This window comes from Hypomesus nipponensis, chromosome 21, assembly GCF_054491055.1.
Source record: "Hypomesus nipponensis isolate SF chromosome 21, ASM5449105v1, whole genome shotgun sequence".
NCBI classification, from domain to species: Eukaryota; Metazoa; Chordata; class Actinopteri; order Osmeriformes; family Osmeridae; genus Hypomesus; species Hypomesus nipponensis.
Window position 1 is genome coordinate 6,836,786 of NC_140381.1, and position 20,175 is coordinate 6,856,960.

General features: G+C 52.6%; 1 protein-coding gene across 1 annotated transcript in view; it reads right to left on the minus strand.

The window, feature by feature from the left end:
* Positions 1-20,175, minus strand: part of helz (helicase with zinc finger) — a 38,404-nt gene that overhangs the window by 16,592 nt on the left and 1,637 nt on the right. The window contains 19 exon segments of the mRNA XM_084684997.1: positions 2,792-2,975; positions 3,605-3,752; positions 4,029-4,174; positions 5,733-5,851; positions 7,688-7,866; positions 8,598-8,699; positions 9,886-10,065; positions 11,745-11,875; positions 12,349-12,685; positions 13,862-14,129; positions 14,566-14,881; positions 15,082-15,189; positions 15,291-15,489; positions 15,679-15,754; positions 16,141-16,189; positions 16,387-16,443; positions 17,242-17,366; positions 17,795-17,831; positions 18,595-18,813. Of these exon segments, the coding sequence (XP_084541123.1) occupies positions 2,792-2,975; positions 3,605-3,752; positions 4,029-4,174; positions 5,733-5,851; positions 7,688-7,866; positions 8,598-8,699; positions 9,886-10,065; positions 11,745-11,875; positions 12,349-12,685; positions 13,862-14,129; positions 14,566-14,881; positions 15,082-15,189; positions 15,291-15,489; positions 15,679-15,754; positions 16,141-16,189; positions 16,387-16,443; positions 17,242-17,366; positions 17,795-17,831; positions 18,595-18,795 (2,962 nt within the window). The 5' untranslated portion in view covers positions 18,796-18,813.

Below are 20,175 nucleotides of genomic sequence, written 5' to 3' on the forward strand. Positions count from 1 at the left end.
GAGTGGAAGAGGAGGAGGAGAGTGGAAGAGGAGGAGGAGAGGGGAAGAGGAGTGGGAGAGGTTTGAGTGTAAGGGTTGTGTTTTTAGGGCTGTTCCCTGTTCGGTCTGGACTGAGAGGAGACAGGAGAGATGGCTATCAGGTGCAGTCTAATGCTGCCCACTGTCTGTAATGACCCTTTAGGCCAGGTGTCCTCCAGCCTTGTGTAAGCAGACTGGGGAATGGCTTGAGATGCTGGGGTAGGTCTGGAGTCTGAATTGGGATTCGCTTGTAGGTTCGATTCATCTGCTGGTAGACGTCAATGTTTGGCCGTGCGGTTGAGATTCCCCGAGGGATCATCTGCACTGGCGACGCTTGATTGCATTCTGTGATGATTACAGCGTGAAAAACAACGTTCCTTAATGCGTTTTGTTTGGTGGATAAGGGGACCCGGGCTGGCCGTTACCATAGCAACAGTCGCACTTCCTGGGGGGGGGGGGGGTATCTTCATCTCTAATATCAATATCAGAGAAGTGTGTGTCTCGTGTGTGTGTGTGTCTCGTGTGTCATTAACGAGCAAGGTAATGAGCTCCAGACAGCATCTGTGTGTGGTGCCGGTGGGAGATGTTCGATGTGGGTCCCTGGCTGCTGGTGGGAGAGGGGGCCGTCTCACTGGGGAGGCTGGAGCAGAGCAGAGCTGGAGCAGAGCTGGAGCAGAGCTGGAGCAGAGCTGGAGCAGAGCTGGAGCAGAGCTGGAGCAGAGCTGGAGCAGAGCAGAGCTAGAGCAAAGCAGAGCTGGAGCAGAGCAGAGCTAGAGCAAAGCAGAGCTGGAGCAGAGCTGGAGCAGAGCTGGAGCAGAGCTGGAGCAGAGCTGGAGCAGAGCTGGAGCAGAGCTGGAGCAGAGCTGGAGCAGAGCTGGAGCAGAGCTGGAGCAGAGCAGAGCTAGAGCAAAGCAGAGCTGGAGCAGAGCAGAGCTAGAGCAAAGCAGAGCTGGAGCAGAGCTGGAGCAGAGCTGGAGCAGAGCTGGAGCAGAGCTGGAGCAGAGCTGGAGCAGAGCTGGAGCAGAGCTGGAGCAGAGCTGGAGCGGAGCAAAGCAGAGCTGGAGCAGAGCAGAGCTGGAGCAGAGCAGAGCTGGAGCAGAGCAGAGCTGGAGCAGAGCAGAGCTGGAGCAGAGCAGAGCTGGAGCAGAGCAGAGCTGGAGCAGAGCAGAGCTGGAGCAGAGCAGAGCTGGAGCAGAGCAGAGCTGGAGCAGAGCAGAGCTGGAGCAGAGCAGAGCTGGAGCAGAGCAGAGCTGGAGCAAAGCAGAGCTGGAGCAAAGCAGAGCTGGAGCAAAGCAGAGCTGGAGCAAAGCAGAGCTGGAGCAAAGCAGAGCTGGAGCAAAGCAGAGCTGGAGCAAAGCAGAGCTGGAGCAAAGCAGAGCTGGAGCAAAGCAGAGCTGGAGCAAAGCAGAGCTGGAGCAAAGCAGAGCTGGAGCAAAGCAGAGCTGGAGCAAAGCAGAGCTGGAGCAAAGCAGAGCTGGAGCAAAGCAGAGCTGGAGCAAAGCAGAGCTGGAGCAAAGCAGAGCTGGAGCAAAGCAGAGCTGGAGCAAAGCAGAGCTGGAGCAAAGCAGAGCTGGAGCAAAGCAGAGCTGGAGCAAAGCAGAGCTGGAGCAAAGCAGAGCTGGAGCAAAGCAGAGCTGGAGCAAAGCAGAGCTGGAGCAAAGCAGAGCTGGAGCAAAGCAGAGCTGGAGCAAAGCAGAGCTGGAGCAAAGCAGAGCTGGAGCAAAGCAGAGCTGGAGCAAAGCAGAGCTGGAGCAAAGCAGAGCTGGAGCAAAGCAGAGCTGGAGCAAAGCAGAGCTGGAGCAAAGCAGAGCTGGAGCAAAGCAGAGCTGGAGCAAAGCAGAGCTGGAGCAAAGCAGAGCTGGAGCAAAGCAGAGCTGGAGCAAAGCAGAGCTGGAGCAAAGCAGAGCTGGAGCAAAGCAGAGCTGGAGCAAAGCAGAGCTGGAGCAAAGCAGAGCTGGAGCAAAGCAGAGCTGGAGCAAAGCAGAGCTGGAGCAAAGCAGAGCTGGAGCAAAGCAGAGCTGGAGCAAAGCAGAGCTGGAGCAAAGCAGAGCTGGAGCAAAGCAGAGCTGGAGCAAAGCAGAGCTGGAGCAAAGCAGAGCTGGAGCAAAGCAGAGCTGGAGCAAAGCAGAGCTGGAGCAAAGCAGAGCTGGAGCAAAGCAGAGCTGGAGCAAAGCAGAGCTGGAGCAAAGCAGAGCTGGAGCAAAGCAGAGCTGGAGCAAAGCAGAGCTGGAGCAGAGCTGGAGCAGAGCTGGAGCAGAGCTGGAGCAGAGCTGGAGCAGAGCTGGAGCAGAGCTGGAGCAGAGCTGGAGCAGAGCTGGAGCAGAGCTGGAGCAGAGCTGGAGCAGAGCTGGAGCAGAGCTGGAGCAGAGCTGGAGCAGAGCTGGAGCAGAGCTGGAGCAGAGCTGGAGCAGAGCTGGAGCAGAGCTGGAGCAGAGCTGGAGCAGAGCTGGAGCAGAGCTGGAGCAGAGCTGGAGCAGAGCTGGAGCAGAGCTGGAGCAGAGCTGGAGCAGAGCTGGAGCAGAGCTGGAGCAGAGCTGGAGCAGAGCTGGAGCAGAGCTGGAGCAGAGCTGGAGCAGAGCTGCTGCTGCAGCCTGGATGAGCAGCCCCGCGGCTGCAGCCGGGAGGGGAGTCCCACCACAGACAGTGCAAGACACAGACACACACACCCACTTCCTGGTCGTTCATCAATACCCTCACACACATACACATCCAGCATTGGTCTTGTGTCACTCTCTCTTCACACACACACACGCACACGCACGCAGCCCCTCACCTTGCACGTTGAGCACCCTCTCCACGCTGACCTCGTGCATCCTCTTCTTGCGCAGCTCGGCGCGGATGCGGAACACCTGGTCGGCGTAGGGCGACACCACGCCGATGCTGCCCTCGTCCAGCTTGCCCCACGCCACCGGCCACTTCTTGCGCATCTCCTCCACGCGCTCCACGATCTCAAACACCTGCAGGTGGACGGGACACACAAGCGAAGCAAAGGGACGTTTTCCTTTATGTTAATAGAGGTCGTCGGGGGCCCCACAACAATTGTCGTCTTCCTTCGCCATTTGAGCCGACAGAATCCGGCATGGCAACAAACCAATCAAACAGATAGTAATGTATTCTCATTTGCACGTTATTCGGGGTATTTTGATTCGAGGGGAATTATTAGATTATGCAAATGTCCCCGGGTGTTTGACACAGGTGCAACATCAAAGTGACGCGAGCTAATTCGCCTGGCGTCTCTGACAGGGGAAGGCAGAGCCAACGTGATTGGTCCAAATCTGTCAACGGAGTTCAGAGGTCACCTGAAGACCACGGAGGATGACTCCACTCCAGAGGGGGGTGGGGGGGGTCAACAAACAGGAAGTTGCATGTGTCATGCAGCGCCATGTCATTTCCAGTCATTTCATATGGAGTTTGACGGTTTGTTTTTCAACTACGGCGAACCAGCGAGCTTTAGAACTCCTTTGTATTGCGTTTCCAGGCTGTGCTTCCGGAGCAGACCTTGAACCCAGTCAGCCGCCTCGTCTCCCCCAGAGAGGCTGGGGGGCTGAGGGGCGTGTCCTCGGGGGGTGCACACGGGGGCGCTCACCTCGGCGTTGTTGTAGTAGGCCGTGCTGTTCTTCTCCTGGACGTCCTCGCCGCGGGCCGTGAAGAAGGTGAGGGGGTAGAAGTCCTTGTGGGACGGCTGCTTGCCGCTCGCCATCAGCTTGCCGTCGTAGAACAGCTCCGACGTGTAGCTGGGGGGGGGGGATTACAAATGACTTGGCACTCCCGTGACGTAATATTACTTAATTAATTATACTGTTTGTTTTTTGTTTTTTTTTGCTACTTCCAGCTGACCATCCAACCTAACTCTGAGTGCGTGTGTGTCCTTGTGGCGCCACAACACACACAATCACCTACTTGATGAAGGCTTCGTGGCGGCAGTAGTTGTAATTGTGTGTGCGTCATTGGCAGCTACTACGTGATGGCTAAATGGGACTAGCATGTGTGCTAGTTTCCTGGCCACCTACTTGATGATGGCCTCGTGGGAGCGGTAGTTCTCACACAGCAGGATGCGGCAGGGGAACTCTGGGGGATAGTGCTCGTACAGGCGGTCCAGCAGAGACACGTGCAGGTTGCGCTCCCGCGCAAACTCGCTGTACACAAACGGACTGAGCTGGAGGGGGGAGGGAAGGCGTGGAGGAGGGGGGTGGGGGGGGGAGAGAGAGACAGAGAGGGAACAACAGAGGCATGTGGGTGAGTCAATAATTCAGGAGGCTTCACTTCCCTCCCCCCCCACCCCCCCCTTGAACATCATTCCTTCAATCTTCAGCCCCACTCCACAGCATTGGGCCTCACTGAAAACAGGAGTGTGTGTACGTCTGCACTGAAGAGACATCCGTAGGGGCCCAAACTACAGTAGGCTTGCCTTGCCTTGCCTTGCCTTTCTCCTCACAGTATATCCACGAGACGCCCGTGGTTACCGCTTTGAAGAAGCCCAACATAGACTTCACCTGCAGTCTCTAGAACGTGGCGCGGCGGTGCCGCGATGTCTTTCCCTGTCGTCCTCGAAAATGTGGCGCGGCGTTTGCTGTGGAGCTGCAATTTGGATCCAGGCTTGAACTCTGACTCAGCCTCGCCCGGGGGGGGAGAAGTTGAGCTCAGCTTTAATGAGGGCTTTAGAGTGGTCAATAGGAAGCTATCTGTCAATAAGGGCCCGGGGCCCCTTGCATTCACTGTTCTCAGGGATCTGTGCTGTGTCGGAGCGAGGGAGCTGACAACGGGCTGTAATGAGACGGTAGCGGGGGGGAGAGGGCGTGGAGGAGGAGGGGGGGGGCAGAGGAGAAGTGGGGGATTTGAGAGGGGGAGAGAAAAAAAACACAATGTGCAACAGATCAAGATGGAGAGGGAGTGAGAGAGAGGAAAAAAAAAAACACAAAAATGGACGGGGGTGGGGGAGAACAGATGAAGAAACGAGACAAAAAGGCGATGAAGGACGCAGCCCACAGGGATGGTGCGTTAATTTGTCAGTGGTTCTCATTTTGGTGGAGGAACGGAAGGAGAAATAATGAAAATAATGACTGGATTCCCCGGGGCCTCACCGTCTCTACTGCCCACTCCCTAACCCTGTCTCACCCAATGAACGACGACAACCAGGACAGAGGCGAGAGGAACTAATGGGCTCCTAATTTCTGGCATGCTGGAGAGGGGGTGAGTGACAGCACACAAGAGTCGTACTTCCATGACCACACGAGTAAACATGCAAAGCTTCTGTACAGCTTGTTCCCCCAGCCCCAACGCGCTTCACTGAAACTCGGGTTCGCTGAACTTTCTGTATTGAGAGTATTCGAATTTCAGGAAGCTTCTGCACCGGCCTGGTCTTGGTCCAGCATGAGTGTCAACAGAACCAAGGGGAGTTTCCAGTTCTAGTGCAAACTAAAAGGCTGAACCACAGACAATCTCCCCCAAGTCTCACCCTGGAGGGGAGGAAATCATCTTCGAAAAAGGGTCAGAGGTTAACATTTACATGTTGTCATTTAGCAGACGCCCTTATCCAGAGTGATTTACAGTAAGTACAGGGACATCCCCCACGAAGCAAGTAGGGTGAAGTGCCTTGCCCAGGGACACAACGCCATTTTGACATGGCCGAGAATCAAACCGGCAACCTTCTGATCGGTAGCCCGATGACCTAACCGCTCAGCCGCCTGAGCCCCGTGTACGACAGCGACACCTACCTGCATGTGGTCTCCCGCCAGCACGATGCGGGTGCTCTTGCTGGCCAGGGCGAAAGGCATGATGGTCTCACACTCCATGGCCTGGGCCGCCTCGTCCAGCAGGATGTGAGAGAAGAGCCCTGGGGGGGGGGGGGAAACAGGAAGTAAGCATCAAGCCTTGTGGGAGGCCACGCCTACAATAACGTCATTCATTCGATTCCGTAGAAAGAAAGACAAGATAAAACGGAGGGCATGGGAAGGGTGGCGAGTTCACGGCAAACGCGCCAGGTTGTTGGCATGGATACAGGGGAATGGTGCTTGTGCTGGACGCTGCTGGTAACACCCATCTGTAAACACTGAAAACACTTTTGGTATTCGAGAAGCACGGTCCGTTTCACTTGCAATATGAGTTGCGTAGCAGAACGGAGAGCAGCTCCAAAACAGACTAGTATCACTACTAAGTAATGAGCCTGAACGGCTACGGCAACGTTTTCCTCCTCTTGCCCGTCGCTCTCTGAGCGCTGGGGCTGGAGAGCTGGGCTGGAGCACAGGGCTGGAGCACAGGGCTGGTGCGGAAGCCCTGATTTGAGAAGCTTAAACGCTGCTTGCCGTGTGAGGGGGGGGGGGGGGGGGTGAAAGAGAATGGGGTATGACTGGCAGGGAGAAGAGGGGAGGGAAGGAGACAGAGAGAGACACAGACAGACAGACAGACAGATACAGACAGAGAGACAGAGACAGACACAGAGAGACGATATCGGAGGTATGGACATTTACAAATGGTACAACAATGAACATTTGGGCCACAGGTAATGACCACGTATCCATGTCAATGTATTGGTGACACTGCGGTTAGTTGACAGACGAGTCAACCGCGACTGTCATGCATGACATATTAATGATTGACTGACCTCCTCTCCCCAACAGTCAACAGCCAAAGTTCATCCAGGACTACCTCCACATTCATGAGGAGGTCAAACACATGATGACATAGCCTTCTGTTTTCAGAGTCAGTCAAGTCCAACGGAAGTATTAAACAATGCACTGGGGGACCTGCTTGTGGGACAAACTGGGACACGACCCAGCCCTCCATAGGGCAAATGACATGTCCAAGGCTGCTGTCTGTTATATGACTGAAGACAGGTGGTGGAAGAGAGCGGGGGACGCAGAAATGGTGCGGGGGACGACGACAACTTGTAACTTAAAAATAATTTCTATTGCACACCAAGGCCTCATATAGTGCTTTTGTACACGATGACTGACAACACACACACCCACACACACACTCTCTCTTCCGTGTGGCAGATGCCAGGGCACGAACCGAGCAGAAGGAGACAGGGAGGGATAGCGGCACAAATTAGACAATGGAAATGATCAGATCCCAACGCACTTGTCTGTGGCGCCTTTGCAGGCTCAACAATTTGTTATCACTACAAAGCAGAGTCATTCGCCTCCCAATTGCCTCATTTGCGGATGATTTTCATCAGTGGCAAATGCGGGAGTTGGGGAAGATGAAACAGGGGAACAGGGAAGGGGGGGTTGTAATGATGTAAAGTGCGTTCGATACAGGCAGATGGTGTTCCTAAGCAACCGCCAAGTCCCTTTGCTGAGACTTTAGAGGCGGTTATTAGCTTGCGCTGACAAATTAGTTTGTTTTCAATGTCTTTCTCACACAACTTAAATGAGTAACCCCCCCCCACCCACCATCACCATCATGTCTGCCTCAAGCCGACAGCAATATGAGAAACTTCTGGGCTGATCAAAAGACAAGTGTCCTCTGGCGAGTACGAGAAATAAATTGTCATATTGGAACTAGATTGTTAGTCTGTGAAATAAAATATGCTGCAGCATCTTGTATGCGCAACAGCTGTTAAAAAAAAAAACAACAAAAATTGCTAACCCCGCTTGCGCTAGGTTAGCAATTAGCAACCCTCGCAGAAGTCTATGCAGATTTAGCACGTAGCCGTTAGCCCACTTACCGGGCTCAAGGTCGAGCTGGCAGAGGTACTGGGAGGTGCTGAGGGTGACGACCACCACGCGGTGCCTGAGGATGTCCTCCCTCCCGGGCATCTGGAACGTGTACTGTGTGTTGGAGATCAGACAGTACTGCTGCACCACCGGGTGGACCGTCTTCACCCAGCGGTTCCTGAAGTATACCCTGTGGGAGGAGGGACAGGATGGGGAGAGAAGGGAAGGAAAGGGGATCTGAGTGTTTTTGACCCATGGTCTGGTAAAGACTTCTACTCTAAATATGAAACTGTAAAGTGACTAAATCTATCACAGGGCAGACGGCCTGGATGCTTTAACAGTTGACTGACGATGTGGTGGTTCTTATGAACCCCTCGGTGTAGGCGCAAGCCCACACGATCACGGTTCATTTGGCTGTGTTGACGGAAACCCACTGAGCAGATCCCGTTCATTTGCACACAGAAGGACCTGCCTAATTGAACCCTCCCTGAAATCTGAAATCTTACACTTGGCGTTGTTAACCAGTCCATTGGTGGTTTTGCGCCTTGAGAATCACACAAGGATATATCTGACCTACAACTGAACGGCCAATGTTCCGCAACATGACACACACATTTACAACCTCCTCACTTGAGTGGGCCCACTAACCCTCGAGGGGTACACAGCCTAATAGAGCCATTACAGTGGGATTGACACAGAGATCCCGTGGAATCAGACCCCCGGTCATGTGACACAAGTCGTTTGTTCCCCCGGAGGCCCTGTCGGCTGCCACACGTGGTCAGAGAGGGGGTCAGGGGAAAATTGCTCTTGTCCTTTGTGGCAGTTATATTGGAGGGAACGAGAGCCAGTGACACGGCGCAGAGTGCTCACGAGGGAAGTGTGTGTGCGTGTGTGTGTGTCTGCTCATGGTGGGATTCTTACCTGAGAGGTCTAGCGTGCTCATTGCCTGCTTCCACATACGGATGTAGGTAGTCCTTTATGTACAGATCAGCCGCACTGTTGGAATGGGTGCAAATGAGGACTCTGGGAAGGAGAAAATAAAGATACATGTTAAAAACATTTTTTGAAAGGGTTTAAGCGGTTTGGGTTTGCTCCCTTCTCCATTTTCAACATTTAGAAAATACTACAACATTCCTCCCTCAAATCTAGTCTAATGAGATGGGCCTTTAAATAGAACGGCAGGAGTATAGGGGTGCAGTTGACCGTGGGGTCCTTATGTTCTCTTTGAACGCAACAGAACCACAGGCGACGGTCTACAGGGGTCATTTATCTTGTATTGGCTTTTAAAACATCAATTATTCATCCTCTCCCATAGAATATTCCAGAATATACAGAAGAAAGGGTTTCAGATTAATATTGTATTCCACGCAGACTACTTTATCATGTATAAACACACAAACCCATTTTAATACTTAACACTAAGTTGGAGGGAAGCGTCCAATGTCTTACATAAAACATTTATAAAACAGAAGAACTATTCTTATTTCCTTAAAAAAAAGGCACAATATATTTTACATTAAGTCATTTAGCAGACACTCTTATCCAGAGCGACTTACAGTAAGTACAGGGACATTCCCCCTGAGGCAAGTAGGGTGAAGTGCCTTGCCCAAGGACACAGTCATTTTTGCACAGCCAGGAATCGAACCGACAACCTTCTGATTAATAGCCCGATTCCCTAACCGCTCAGCCATCTGACTCCCCCTGACCCCATATATTCCTTTTATATAATAAAAAAACAGAAAGAAAGAGGAGAAATCTAATGGCCATCTTGCTACAAAACAATATCTGTTGCCGGAACAAAGCTCAACGGATGTGTCCACTTGAACGGTTGAGATTTTTGGATCACAACACTCAACGAATCAGCGCCGCGCCACTCAAACACGATCAAGCTAATCACACGCTTCAACCAACCGATGACTAGCGTTCACTACAACGGACAACCGCTCACAACGCCCACCCCTCTTCAAATGACTCACTCCTATTCTCTCATAACCACCAACTTTGCCACCGCCAAGTCCTACAAAATGGCTATTCTTCACTTGAAAATGTCAAACCCTGAGGCTGCCAAGAGGACCGGAGGGCAACCCCCCCCCCCCCCCCCCTCTCTCCCCTAACCCACCCATGCCCTTTCCCCCGGAAACCTTCTCTGGCGCGGTTAGCTCCAAATGCCCATACAACCCCCCCCCCCCCGCCCCGCCCCCCTCCTCACCTGCTGTCGTCCTGCCTGAGGATGTGCTTGACGGCCTGGGCCAGGGTGAAGGTCTTGCCCGTGCCGTAGGGCCCGATGATGAGCACGGGGGGCAGGGGGATGCTGAGGGGCGTGGTGATGGCCAGGATGGCCTCCTTCTGCTTGGCGTTGAGCCGCGGGTCCAGCTGCTCGTCCCACTGCCTGCGGGGGTGGACGAGGGGACAGGGGGGACAGGGAGGGTGAGAAGAGGGCAAGGAGGAGGGCGTGTCCGTGTGTGAGGTGCGGGGGGGGGGGGGGGGGGGGCGGGGGGCGAGCGTGTGCTCGGCTTGAAATAAACCGTCCGTGAGCCTGCACCGCAAGGACAGAGGAGGAAGGATAGAGGGGGTGTGTGTGGGTATATCTTAATATAAGTGTGTGTGTGTGTGGGTGGGGGTATATCTTAGTGTGTGTGTGTGTGTGCCGAGCTCCCAAGGCACAGTCTCCCATGACATAGGCTGAGCCTGGCCGAGCTGAGGTCCCAGCCCTGTGGACAGCGGTACGTACCGTTCAGGGCTGCAGATGGAGTTATGGGGGTGATGGGTCAAGGGGAGGGGGAGGGGGGGGGGGTGAGCGGGACAGGGGGGTGGGAGAGAGAAGGGTTAGGAGGGTTAAAACGGAGCTCTACGCCACAGTGCAATGAGTGTCTGTGGGTGGAGAGGGGCCGTCTTACAACGCAGCCCTGTGTATGGAGGATGAGGAGGGCCGAGTCCGGGAGGGTTGGTGAGAGACGGCAGGTGTGTGTACACACACACACACACTCTCTCTCTCTCTTCCAAACACATCACATTGGGGCACACACTAAGTTCCTACTTTAAAGCACACACACACACACACAGTGACAGGTGTCAGGTTTTAACGCCAAATTTCCACCGCAGAGTACCTCGCTTTTGGTACCAGGTACTTTGCTTTCCACTGCACGAGTCGACAAGAGCCAGTTCCATGCAGTGGAAAAGCACCATTACCGAGGCATACAAGCGGAACAGAGGCTCGGGCCAATTTCATCCCGTCTCCGGTATTTACGGCCAATCTGCACAGCAGTCCATATTCCAAACGCGGCTAAATGTGTCGGCTGCAAAAAACAAACAAGGAGGCTGATTAAGTCAATCCATTTAGTTGGCGGCGGTCCAAGCATTAAGATGCTATCGATACGGCGTCGTATTGGTTTGGAGAAGGTAGGAATGGGGCAAAAAAATCTGTGCTTCCTGAATTAGCATAGCTGTCATCTACACACAACACTTTCACGGACAACTATAGGTCAGCTGATTAAGAGTTCTGTGGAATGTACAAAACGTAACCCACTCTCTCCCCCCCCCCCCCCCCCCAAGTACATCATCAGGACACAAAGTATCCACACCAACCAAAAAACTCCTGGAGTCCTGGAGGCCCTGAATGGTGAGACAAGTTTGGGAATTATTCAAACTTCAATCACAGCAGGAGCGCTGGGGTAATCATATTCAGACACCAGCAGATAACGGGGCTGTCTGAACACCAAAGGGGGATTAGGCCCACCTTTTGGGGCCTTGTCAATAAAGATTACTCGCTAACCTTTGCGTACCTGTCCACCGATGGAGTGTATCGGAAGCAGACAGCTTTTCAAAATGGCCGCCCGTCAGAAAGGCCAAGGAGTAGTGGGGGTCGCCTCTCGCAAGTTTGTGCTGTCATTCCCGACACACACACACACACGCACACGCACACGCACTGGCTGTCTAGTGAGCTCCACCTCAACCCTCCTATAAAATCTAAAATAAACCAGCTTGCAGCTGAGCTATCTTTACTGTGTGTGTGTGTGTGTGTGTGTGTGTGTGTGTGAGAGATATGGTGTGTGTGTGTGTGTTGTGTACCTGTTGGGGCTCCAGGGGATGGTGGGGGTGAGGCTGGCGTCAGGGAACAGGATAGTGGTGTCTCTGATGCGGTCCAGAGCGTAGTGCATTTCACACAGTGGCAGGCGGTTCAACTGGAATTGCAGCTCCACCTGGGAATCAACACACACACACACACACACACACACACACACAGAGTCAGGCTCTAGTTTCAAACCCCCAATGGGGGAGGTTAATGACCACCTTTCAAAGCCTGAGATGAATGCAAATGCCTTATTGGAACATTTCATGCATGAGCCCTCATCCCTCCTCTTTGATAGGAGGACGCAGCCACAGCGCTAGGGGATAACTAGGAGGTGGGGGGGGGGGTACACTAGGGGGGCCAGGATCATTAACCTGAACCAGAAAAATCTCCATTTGATTTGTAACCAACTGTAATCTAATACAGGCACAATTATGCGATTGCGTTATAGGAAGATGAATGGTCAGAAACCTAACTGAAATGGGGTGGGGGTCATTTGTTCAGCCCAGTTCACACATTGACATGAACTACCCTGATTTACATATCCTTTTCTCTCCATAACCACTGAACCAATGTCGAGTGTCCCTGGGGCGCTAGCCGTACCTGTAGTTCCCGGTCGGGCAGCAGGCCCAGCTCCTCGCAGCAGTCCTTGCATATCCGCAGGAAGATGTAGTCCTTGGTCTTCTCCTCGATCACCGCCTCGTACACGCGCTCCTTGACCCCCGGGGGCTGCTGGTGGCCCCACTCCCTCACCAGGGGCAGGAGGAGGACCGAGTTGACCTTGGTCATGACCAGGCGGCCCGCCAGCGTGTCCTCCGACAGCGTCTCCGTCAGCTTGAAGCGGGCGAAGAGCTGGCCGTTCTGGGCGTACTTGGCCCCGCCGGAGATGCCCGTGAGCATGAAGCTGGTGACCAGCTGGAGGTTGACCTTGATGTTGAACCTGGGAGGAGAAGGAGGTGAGGAGGTGTGAGCAGGATAAAAACACTGGGGGGGGGGGGGGGGGGGGGCATTCTGCAGAGGTTTCACGTGGTCGTTTGACGCCGTTCGAAACAACTTTCAAGTGGGACCACACGACGAGTGTGGTTGTTTGTTCCAGCAACAACAAAACAGATGAATAAACAGGAAGAGCGGTCAAGTGGTTGCAAGTACTCGGGAGGACAATAACCACAAAAGGGCCAAAGCACGTTTTTGGGGTGCGTTTCGTTTCTTTCTTTTGTGGTGGTGCAGGAGGAGTGGAGCCGACCCCTAACGCCCTTCGTGACACTAATCGCCAGAAGCTCTGCTGTGGATTAATCATCTCCACCTTCTGGGAAACCACAGATGACTAATAGCAGAGATATCCCCCCCCCCTATTCTAGTCCACCCACAGACAAAGGAAGTGATGAAAAGTGAAGATAGGTGGGGGAGGGGGGGGGGGCAGGGTGAGAGGAGGCTTTTGGTTCCACTCGTTCTATGGAGCGAGGGACGCCGGGCAGGGGGTCTGTGCACGTCTTTGATTCGGAGGAAATCAGAGCTGAATCGCTGCAATACCCCCCCCCCCCATGTAAAACCCCCCTCCTCACTGCCTCCTTCCTTCAGCCTGGGAGCAGCAGGTGCCTGTGTAAAGTGGGGGCGGTGGATTGCGGAGCGCTTCCTGATTTTTAAACACAATGGAATGACTTTCTATTCTAAAACAAATTTCCTGCTCTGGGAATTCTCCCGAGACACCTCCTCCGAGATATGCATTATTAAAAGGGAGCGCGTGCTTGGCCTCTGGTGTGTGAGTGTAGAGAAGGACACACACACACACACACACACACCAGAAGAACTGTTCTGACACCTTGTGGTGGGGCTGTAGTCACACCAGACAATACTCAGGACATGATACTCATTACCAAGACTACCCTTAGTGGGCTTTCATGTACAAGAGTTAATATATATATTTTTTTTAAATAATAATAATAATAAGAATTCCCCCCCGCCTTTTTTGATGTCGTTTACAAAATGGCCACCCAACCCACAAAAGGTCAACAATACCTGCCTGTTCAAAAGAATGACCCCTACCCCTCAATCAATCATTCACCAAAACAAAAACACAAACAAACAAACAAACCCCCAGCCACGGCCGAGGACTCACTTGCTGACTTCCTTGTACTGGCCGATCTCCTCGATGTAGAGCAGGTCGTGGAGGCGGGCCTGGTAGTTGTCGCGGGTCAGGCTCTTGTCCAGGACCGACTGGGTGAACAGCTGGTCGGCCGACAGCGGGATCTGGTAGCGGACCAGCAGGCTGCGCTCAAGCTCCACCGTCTCGTTAGGGCCAAACTCCACGATGGTCTTGCAGGACGAGTCCCAGCGCTTGGCCGTCATCAGGAGCTGCTGCCTGGCCTGCATCAGGTGCTCCAGGTCTGGGGGAGGGAGGGAGGTGGAGGAGGTGGAGAGGGAGGGAGGTGGAGAGGAAAGGAGGTGGAGAAGGAGGGAGGTGGAGAGGGAGGGAGGTGGAGAGGGAGGGAGGTGGTTATGCACTCTGGTTCTCATCTCAACGCATTTGATTCGACGAGATGAAAAAGAGTTGAAGCAAGAGGGCCATTAGGATGAGCCTCCCTGCTGGAAAACCCGCTGTGTTGGTGCCAAGGTGGATTACAGGGCTACGAGTTGTCAGCTTGGCATGCGAGAGGTTCTGACAAGCAAGGAGGTGGAACTTTCCGGGCTGTAGGATTGCAAGAACTCAGCCCGAGTACACAGCCTGGCACCTACATTCCTTTTAGTCCTAATACACCATTTTGTAGTCTTTTTTTTTCTTTCCCCCCCCAGACATTTTTGTAGTTTTTCTCGTCAGCGTACCTTCTATGGAGGCGGCGTCCACCATAATGCGCTGCATGAGCACGGGCTCCGAGCCAAAGTCAAAGACGATGGTCTGGCGGAAGGTGCCGAAGATCTCGGTGCTGAAGCCCACCGCCACCGTGTACGTGCAGTGGTCCATGCCGTTGTCGCCCGGCGCCTCCTCGCCCGGCGTCCATTCCTGGCAGGCCTCGGGCGCCGCCCGCAGCCTGGGGCTCGGCCCCGAGGACGCCTCAGCGCCGGCCGACACGCCGGTGATGAAGAAGTGGGGCCGGTGGGCGTCGTAGAGGAGGGCGATGCGGTACAGCTTCCTGGCCGGCTGGGGGGGGGAGAGAGGGGAAAATAAGGGTGAGGGGAAGAGGGGATAGAGAGTTGAGTTTCGCCCGCCCTGAGCCAGTGTGGAACGCCATTTAGGGAACGGCAATGTTTGTGTTTACAGACCAAGGGCTCAGGGCCTCTCTCTCGGGACTGAGACAAGACTGGCTTCATGGACAAGTGGTTGACAGTCTGGTGTCCTACCTTGCAGAACAAGGAGAAGGTCCAGGAGTGGGAGGACTTCTTGGTGGTGACGGTCACCGACAGGCTAGAGCTGGTCTCCACGTTGACGCCGTCCAGATAGTCACTCAGCTGGGACAGGGAAAACCAGAGAGCGAGGTCAAGAGACTCAGCTGACCACAAGAACATTCTACACTGAAAGCCTAAATCACCATCTTGGTTAGCACGCTCACCACTTTCTCGGGCGAGAGGGAGTTCATCCACTTCTCGATGAGGGCCTCCATGTAGTTCTCGGTGAAGTGCTTGCTCTCCTGGTGCTGCTTGAGGCGGATGAGGCGCGAGGCGTAGCGCTTCTGCCACTCCATCAGCTCCCCCTGGGAGTGGGCGGAGGTGCACTGGGCCCCGTAGCGACACAGGCCCAGCTCCAGGAACCTGGGGAGGACCGGGGGTGGAGTAGAGGAGAAACAGGACAGGAGAGGAGGGGATGAAAAGGAGGAAGATGAGGGGCGAGGGAGAAAGAGAGTGAGTATAGAGAACAGACATAGCATTCTACCACAGGCCTGGTCGGTACGCATAACCAGCGTCGGTCGCGGTTTCAGACCCCCTTGGGCACAGCGTTACCTCTTGCACAGCGTGTACTCCTCACTGCTGGTCACTCCTCTGGGAGGGGGGCGGAACTGCCAGCCGTCCTGCACCTCTGTGGACACAAACCCCCCCCCGCCCCAAAATCAGAACAGCTTCCCTTAACCAAAGCGTCCATCACAAAACGACAACCAACGATCCAACCGACGCGGGTCGATCCATCAGCTCGGTAGAATCTACGAATGGCGCGGTTTAGTCTGACTAAGCAACCCCAAGGAATCTTTATTTGAACAAAAAATAAAAAAAACGACTAGCCCAACGTTGAGACTCTCGCCTTTCGGGCTGAAGCGAAAATGAAATGCGTGAGGGCTTGATCGGCATTTGTCAGCGCGCGCCGTTCACTTTCACCTTTGCACAAAGGCAAGTGGGGGAACTTTTGGGAGAACACAGGGACACTTTCGAGGTTAAAGCGACAAGACAAGGGTGTGAATGGAAGCTCACCTTCCTCCGTCTCTTCCGTGTACTCTGGCGCCATCTCCCCATTCACAGTCTGAGAGAGAGAGAGAGACGAGAGGAGAGTGTGAGCGAGGGAGAAAGAGAAGGAGGGGTTCATAGAGGCACGACGCTATGGCGTCAATGTATCGTGCCTGACTAGATGTTCATTCAGAGCCTGCAGGCCTGATACATGAAGTATTGACAGATAAAACATTTCTTCTTTTTCTTTTTTTAAGATACGGGACCACTTACTTCAATTTCGGAGAGAAGCATTTTTAATCTTGTCAGGTCCTTTGTGACGATCCCATTCTGTAAAGGCGGCACAGGAAATCGCATTACAACACCCGTTGCATGACGGCAGTGGCGCATTGAGGAACGTACGTTTGGAGTGTATTTCAAAAGGCTTGGAATAGAGGAAGCTGTTTGGGTTTCAAGGAACCACTCAACCCAGCCGTCTCCATGAAAAAAAAAACTCCAGCCTGACCTTAACCCAATTTCATTTGCCGGCAGGTCAAATCTGACAATGGGGCATAATATGATATCACATTCAATAGGCCTGATGGTATTACTGTTGCAGGCTGGAGGCTTAACCTCTTATTTTCATCACAGAGTAAGTGCAGCCTGTCCAATCATGTCCAACTTGATCAATTCCGAAACAGGAGTTTCCAATTACTTTTTTTCCAATTAAGCAAAATTCATAGCTTTGGCATTTGGGTTCCCGTGGAGTTCAGGCTTTTGAGCTTGGCTCCTAAATGTAATCTTTAATTGGAAGTTTGAATAAGACTCAAGAAATAAAGGACGAAAGGAGAGAAGATTTGATCGTTTTTTTGTAATTAGGTTTGTTTTCCGCCAGGCAAATCCATCAACACTCCAATCTGCACACATTGTTTGAAAGCTAATTGGGTGTATCTGACACAACCACATTTATTTGAACAACTGAAAAAGAAAAAAAAATAGCAAAGGGGGGGGGGGGGGGGGGGGTGGGGGGGGGGGGTTGGGGGGGGCAGCAACAACTGAGATGAAGGAAAAACACCCACAGGCAGAGGGGACAGTAAAAAGAGGAAGGAGCAGAGTCCGTTCAGAGCACACAGAATACACCAGTCCTACCATGGGCTCTCCAAACAGGGACTTGGAGAGAATGCTGGCCACTTCCTGCAGGCTACCGTCCAGCAGCATGAGGCGCAGGCTTGCCTGGAACGACCCGTCTGCCCTGGCCAGCTCCTCAACCAGCACTGCAACAACACAGCAGGGTCAGCAGGTTCACACACACGCTAGCTCGGAATAGAGCAGCTTAGCATGGCGTACCTTAGCATAGCATAGTCTAGCCAGTGGTGCTGTGTTCACTGGAGAGTTTAACTAGCTACTAGCTAATTTGCCGTGATAGTACAGGTTTTTACGTTGGTTGAGATTAACAATAGCCAATATAAGTAAACACTGCCGACGAAATAGAGGGCTAAACCGCAGGCACACCTGATTGAATTGACCGCTTTGAATTGACCGCTTTGAAGTCAACTTTGGCTCAGACACAAATTTCCATCATGATTTCAACCCATTCCTGGCAACGATGGTTATATTTGTCTGCTTGGTGGAAATAAGCTACCTGTACCGTTTAAAACAGCAACATTGTCAGCAAATGGGAACATGGAGTTGTTCTGCTCACCGTGTTTGCAGTCCTCATCAGCTTGATCATAGTTTTTCTGGAGGTACAAGACAGACAACACACAAGTCAGACCAGTAACATGGCCGCCACAACAAAGGAAGGATCTTATGTATATAAAGCTGTCAGTCTTAGGTAAGTGCCCAGAAAGGATATCTTTGCTTCTCAGTGGAGTCACTGGGAATATAATTATAGTACTTAAGTAGTCGCTATAATCTCTGGGCTTAAGCAGGGGGTATAATTTTAGTGCTCAACGGAGATAACTTGGTACAGTTGGAGCTGTAGAAAGGAGGGGGTGGGGGGCGGGTAATCTTTCCCTTTTTCATCTGTTCTTCAGAAAACACATATGGTCTTAGAGCTGAGTCAATAGTCAAATAAAAACATATTTTGCAATTAAAACAAACTGGCTGAACCCCAAATTAGTTTCAACCCAATGTTGGAATAACAGCACTTCCAGCCTTTTTATTTGGTCACTTCTGGAAAATTCCAGAATTCGTACTTTCAAAGCTTAATAATTTAGACGTTATTACCACAGTGACTCACACAGAACCTCCGCACACAGAACTTGCAGATTTATAGTTTTTTGAATTCCCCCCAAAATTGAGGAGATTCCTCACTTTGCTCAATAAACACTAATTACTACAGCCATGGTAAACAGCTAAATTACATATTTGTGTGGACTTTGACTGAACTGACTGACTGAGGAAGATTCACAGTATAGTCTCAAGAGTCAGTCCCACAGTCAAGTCAGTCCCAGGAACCGTGAGCGGCAGCCCAAGGAGGGTTGGCAGCGCCCTCCTCACCAGCTGCAGGAAGGCGGCGATCCTGAAGAGGAGGGCGCGGTTACGGAGGGGCGTGGTGGCATCGGGGGCAGCGCTGGGCGGGGCCGGGGGTCCGAGGGTCAACAGAACGTCGGTGCAGTGGCTGACGGCTGCCTCATACTCCCGCCTCGCTAGGGATCCGCTAGCTTCTTCACATGACTTTTCCGCTCTCCTGTCCGCCATGACTCAGGGACAGAATGTCTGTGTAGTGAGGGAGGGGGAAAGACAGACAGACAGACACACAGACAAACAGACAGAGGGTATTAATGCCATTTCAAATATGATACAATAAACCATTTGTTGACACATGGTTCCCTTAGCTGTTGAGTAAAGCCTCATTGTGGCTCTGCAACCAGATTCTGCAGATTTTTGGTCAGTTTCGCTTGGTAAATTACATTTTGGCTGTTAAGTTAGCTGATCTTAGTTAAGTTTCAGCAACAGCAAGACCTCATTCTCCCCAGGAGGTGAATATTGGGTTGAGGGAGAGAGGTGTGTGGGGATAGGCCACATGCTATTTCTGTAATGAGTTAGTAGGCCATTTGTTGACACATTTATAGATATCAGGACTGGGGCTGGGAATACAACACACTCCAAAAAACAAAACCAGAGCCACACAGGTCAAACCTTCAAATAACTCGCGTCTTCACAGGGTGGCTTACAACATTCCCAAAACGTCCCCTGCCCCCTTTTCAAAACCACCTTCCTCACACATGCCGCCGGTTGAACAAAACACTGGAGGGAAGAGCCAAGTGTCACATCCTCATTCGCCGGCCATGTCACCGCTCAGGCCCCATGTCACCGCTCAGCGCAGCCTTTACGGCTGTGCCCCTTGAGCATGTGGGGTTGGGCTAGCGACAACACCGGCGGCGGCGTCAGGAGAGACGTGCACGCTCGCGGGGCCCGGAGGACGATGACACTCGGCATCGACAAGAAGTTCCATGGTGACTTAAGTCAAATCGAAAATTGAGCTGACACTTTTCGAAGGGATTCTGCTCGTGTGAGAGGCACGTCGTAGCATACTGTAATCCGAGAACGCTAGCCCATGGGGGGTTAAATGCATTTTCCAAGTCAAATATTACGACTTCAAAACTGAAGTATGTTGACTGGGCTGGCGGCGGTGACAACAATCCTGGGTGTACACTGCAGAGTGCAGTGTCCTCTAGTGTTAATCACATCATAGAGCCTGACCATCCAGGGATTCAGAGGTAGACTGCCACAATTAGACACACACACACACACACACACAAAACTGAGTGTAGTGTAATTTACACTGATGAGAAATAGCCTTGAGCCGACAAGTGGGGCTTGTGTGTATGTATGTGAGATGATATGCTTGCGCGTTAGCCCAGCATGTGTGTTTGAGTGTGTGTGATGATACAGTGACTCTTTGTAGACCCGAGTGACTTTTGTTATCATTTTTCTCCAAGTCAACCCTGCCCCCTGGCCAGTGTGCCCCAGGAGGGAAAGTCAACTCGCCGTGGAAGGGCTTGAAGACCCACAACAGAAATGTAACAAATTCCCCCATTTTGTTATATCAGGGCTTCCGACAGTCCTTGACTGTGA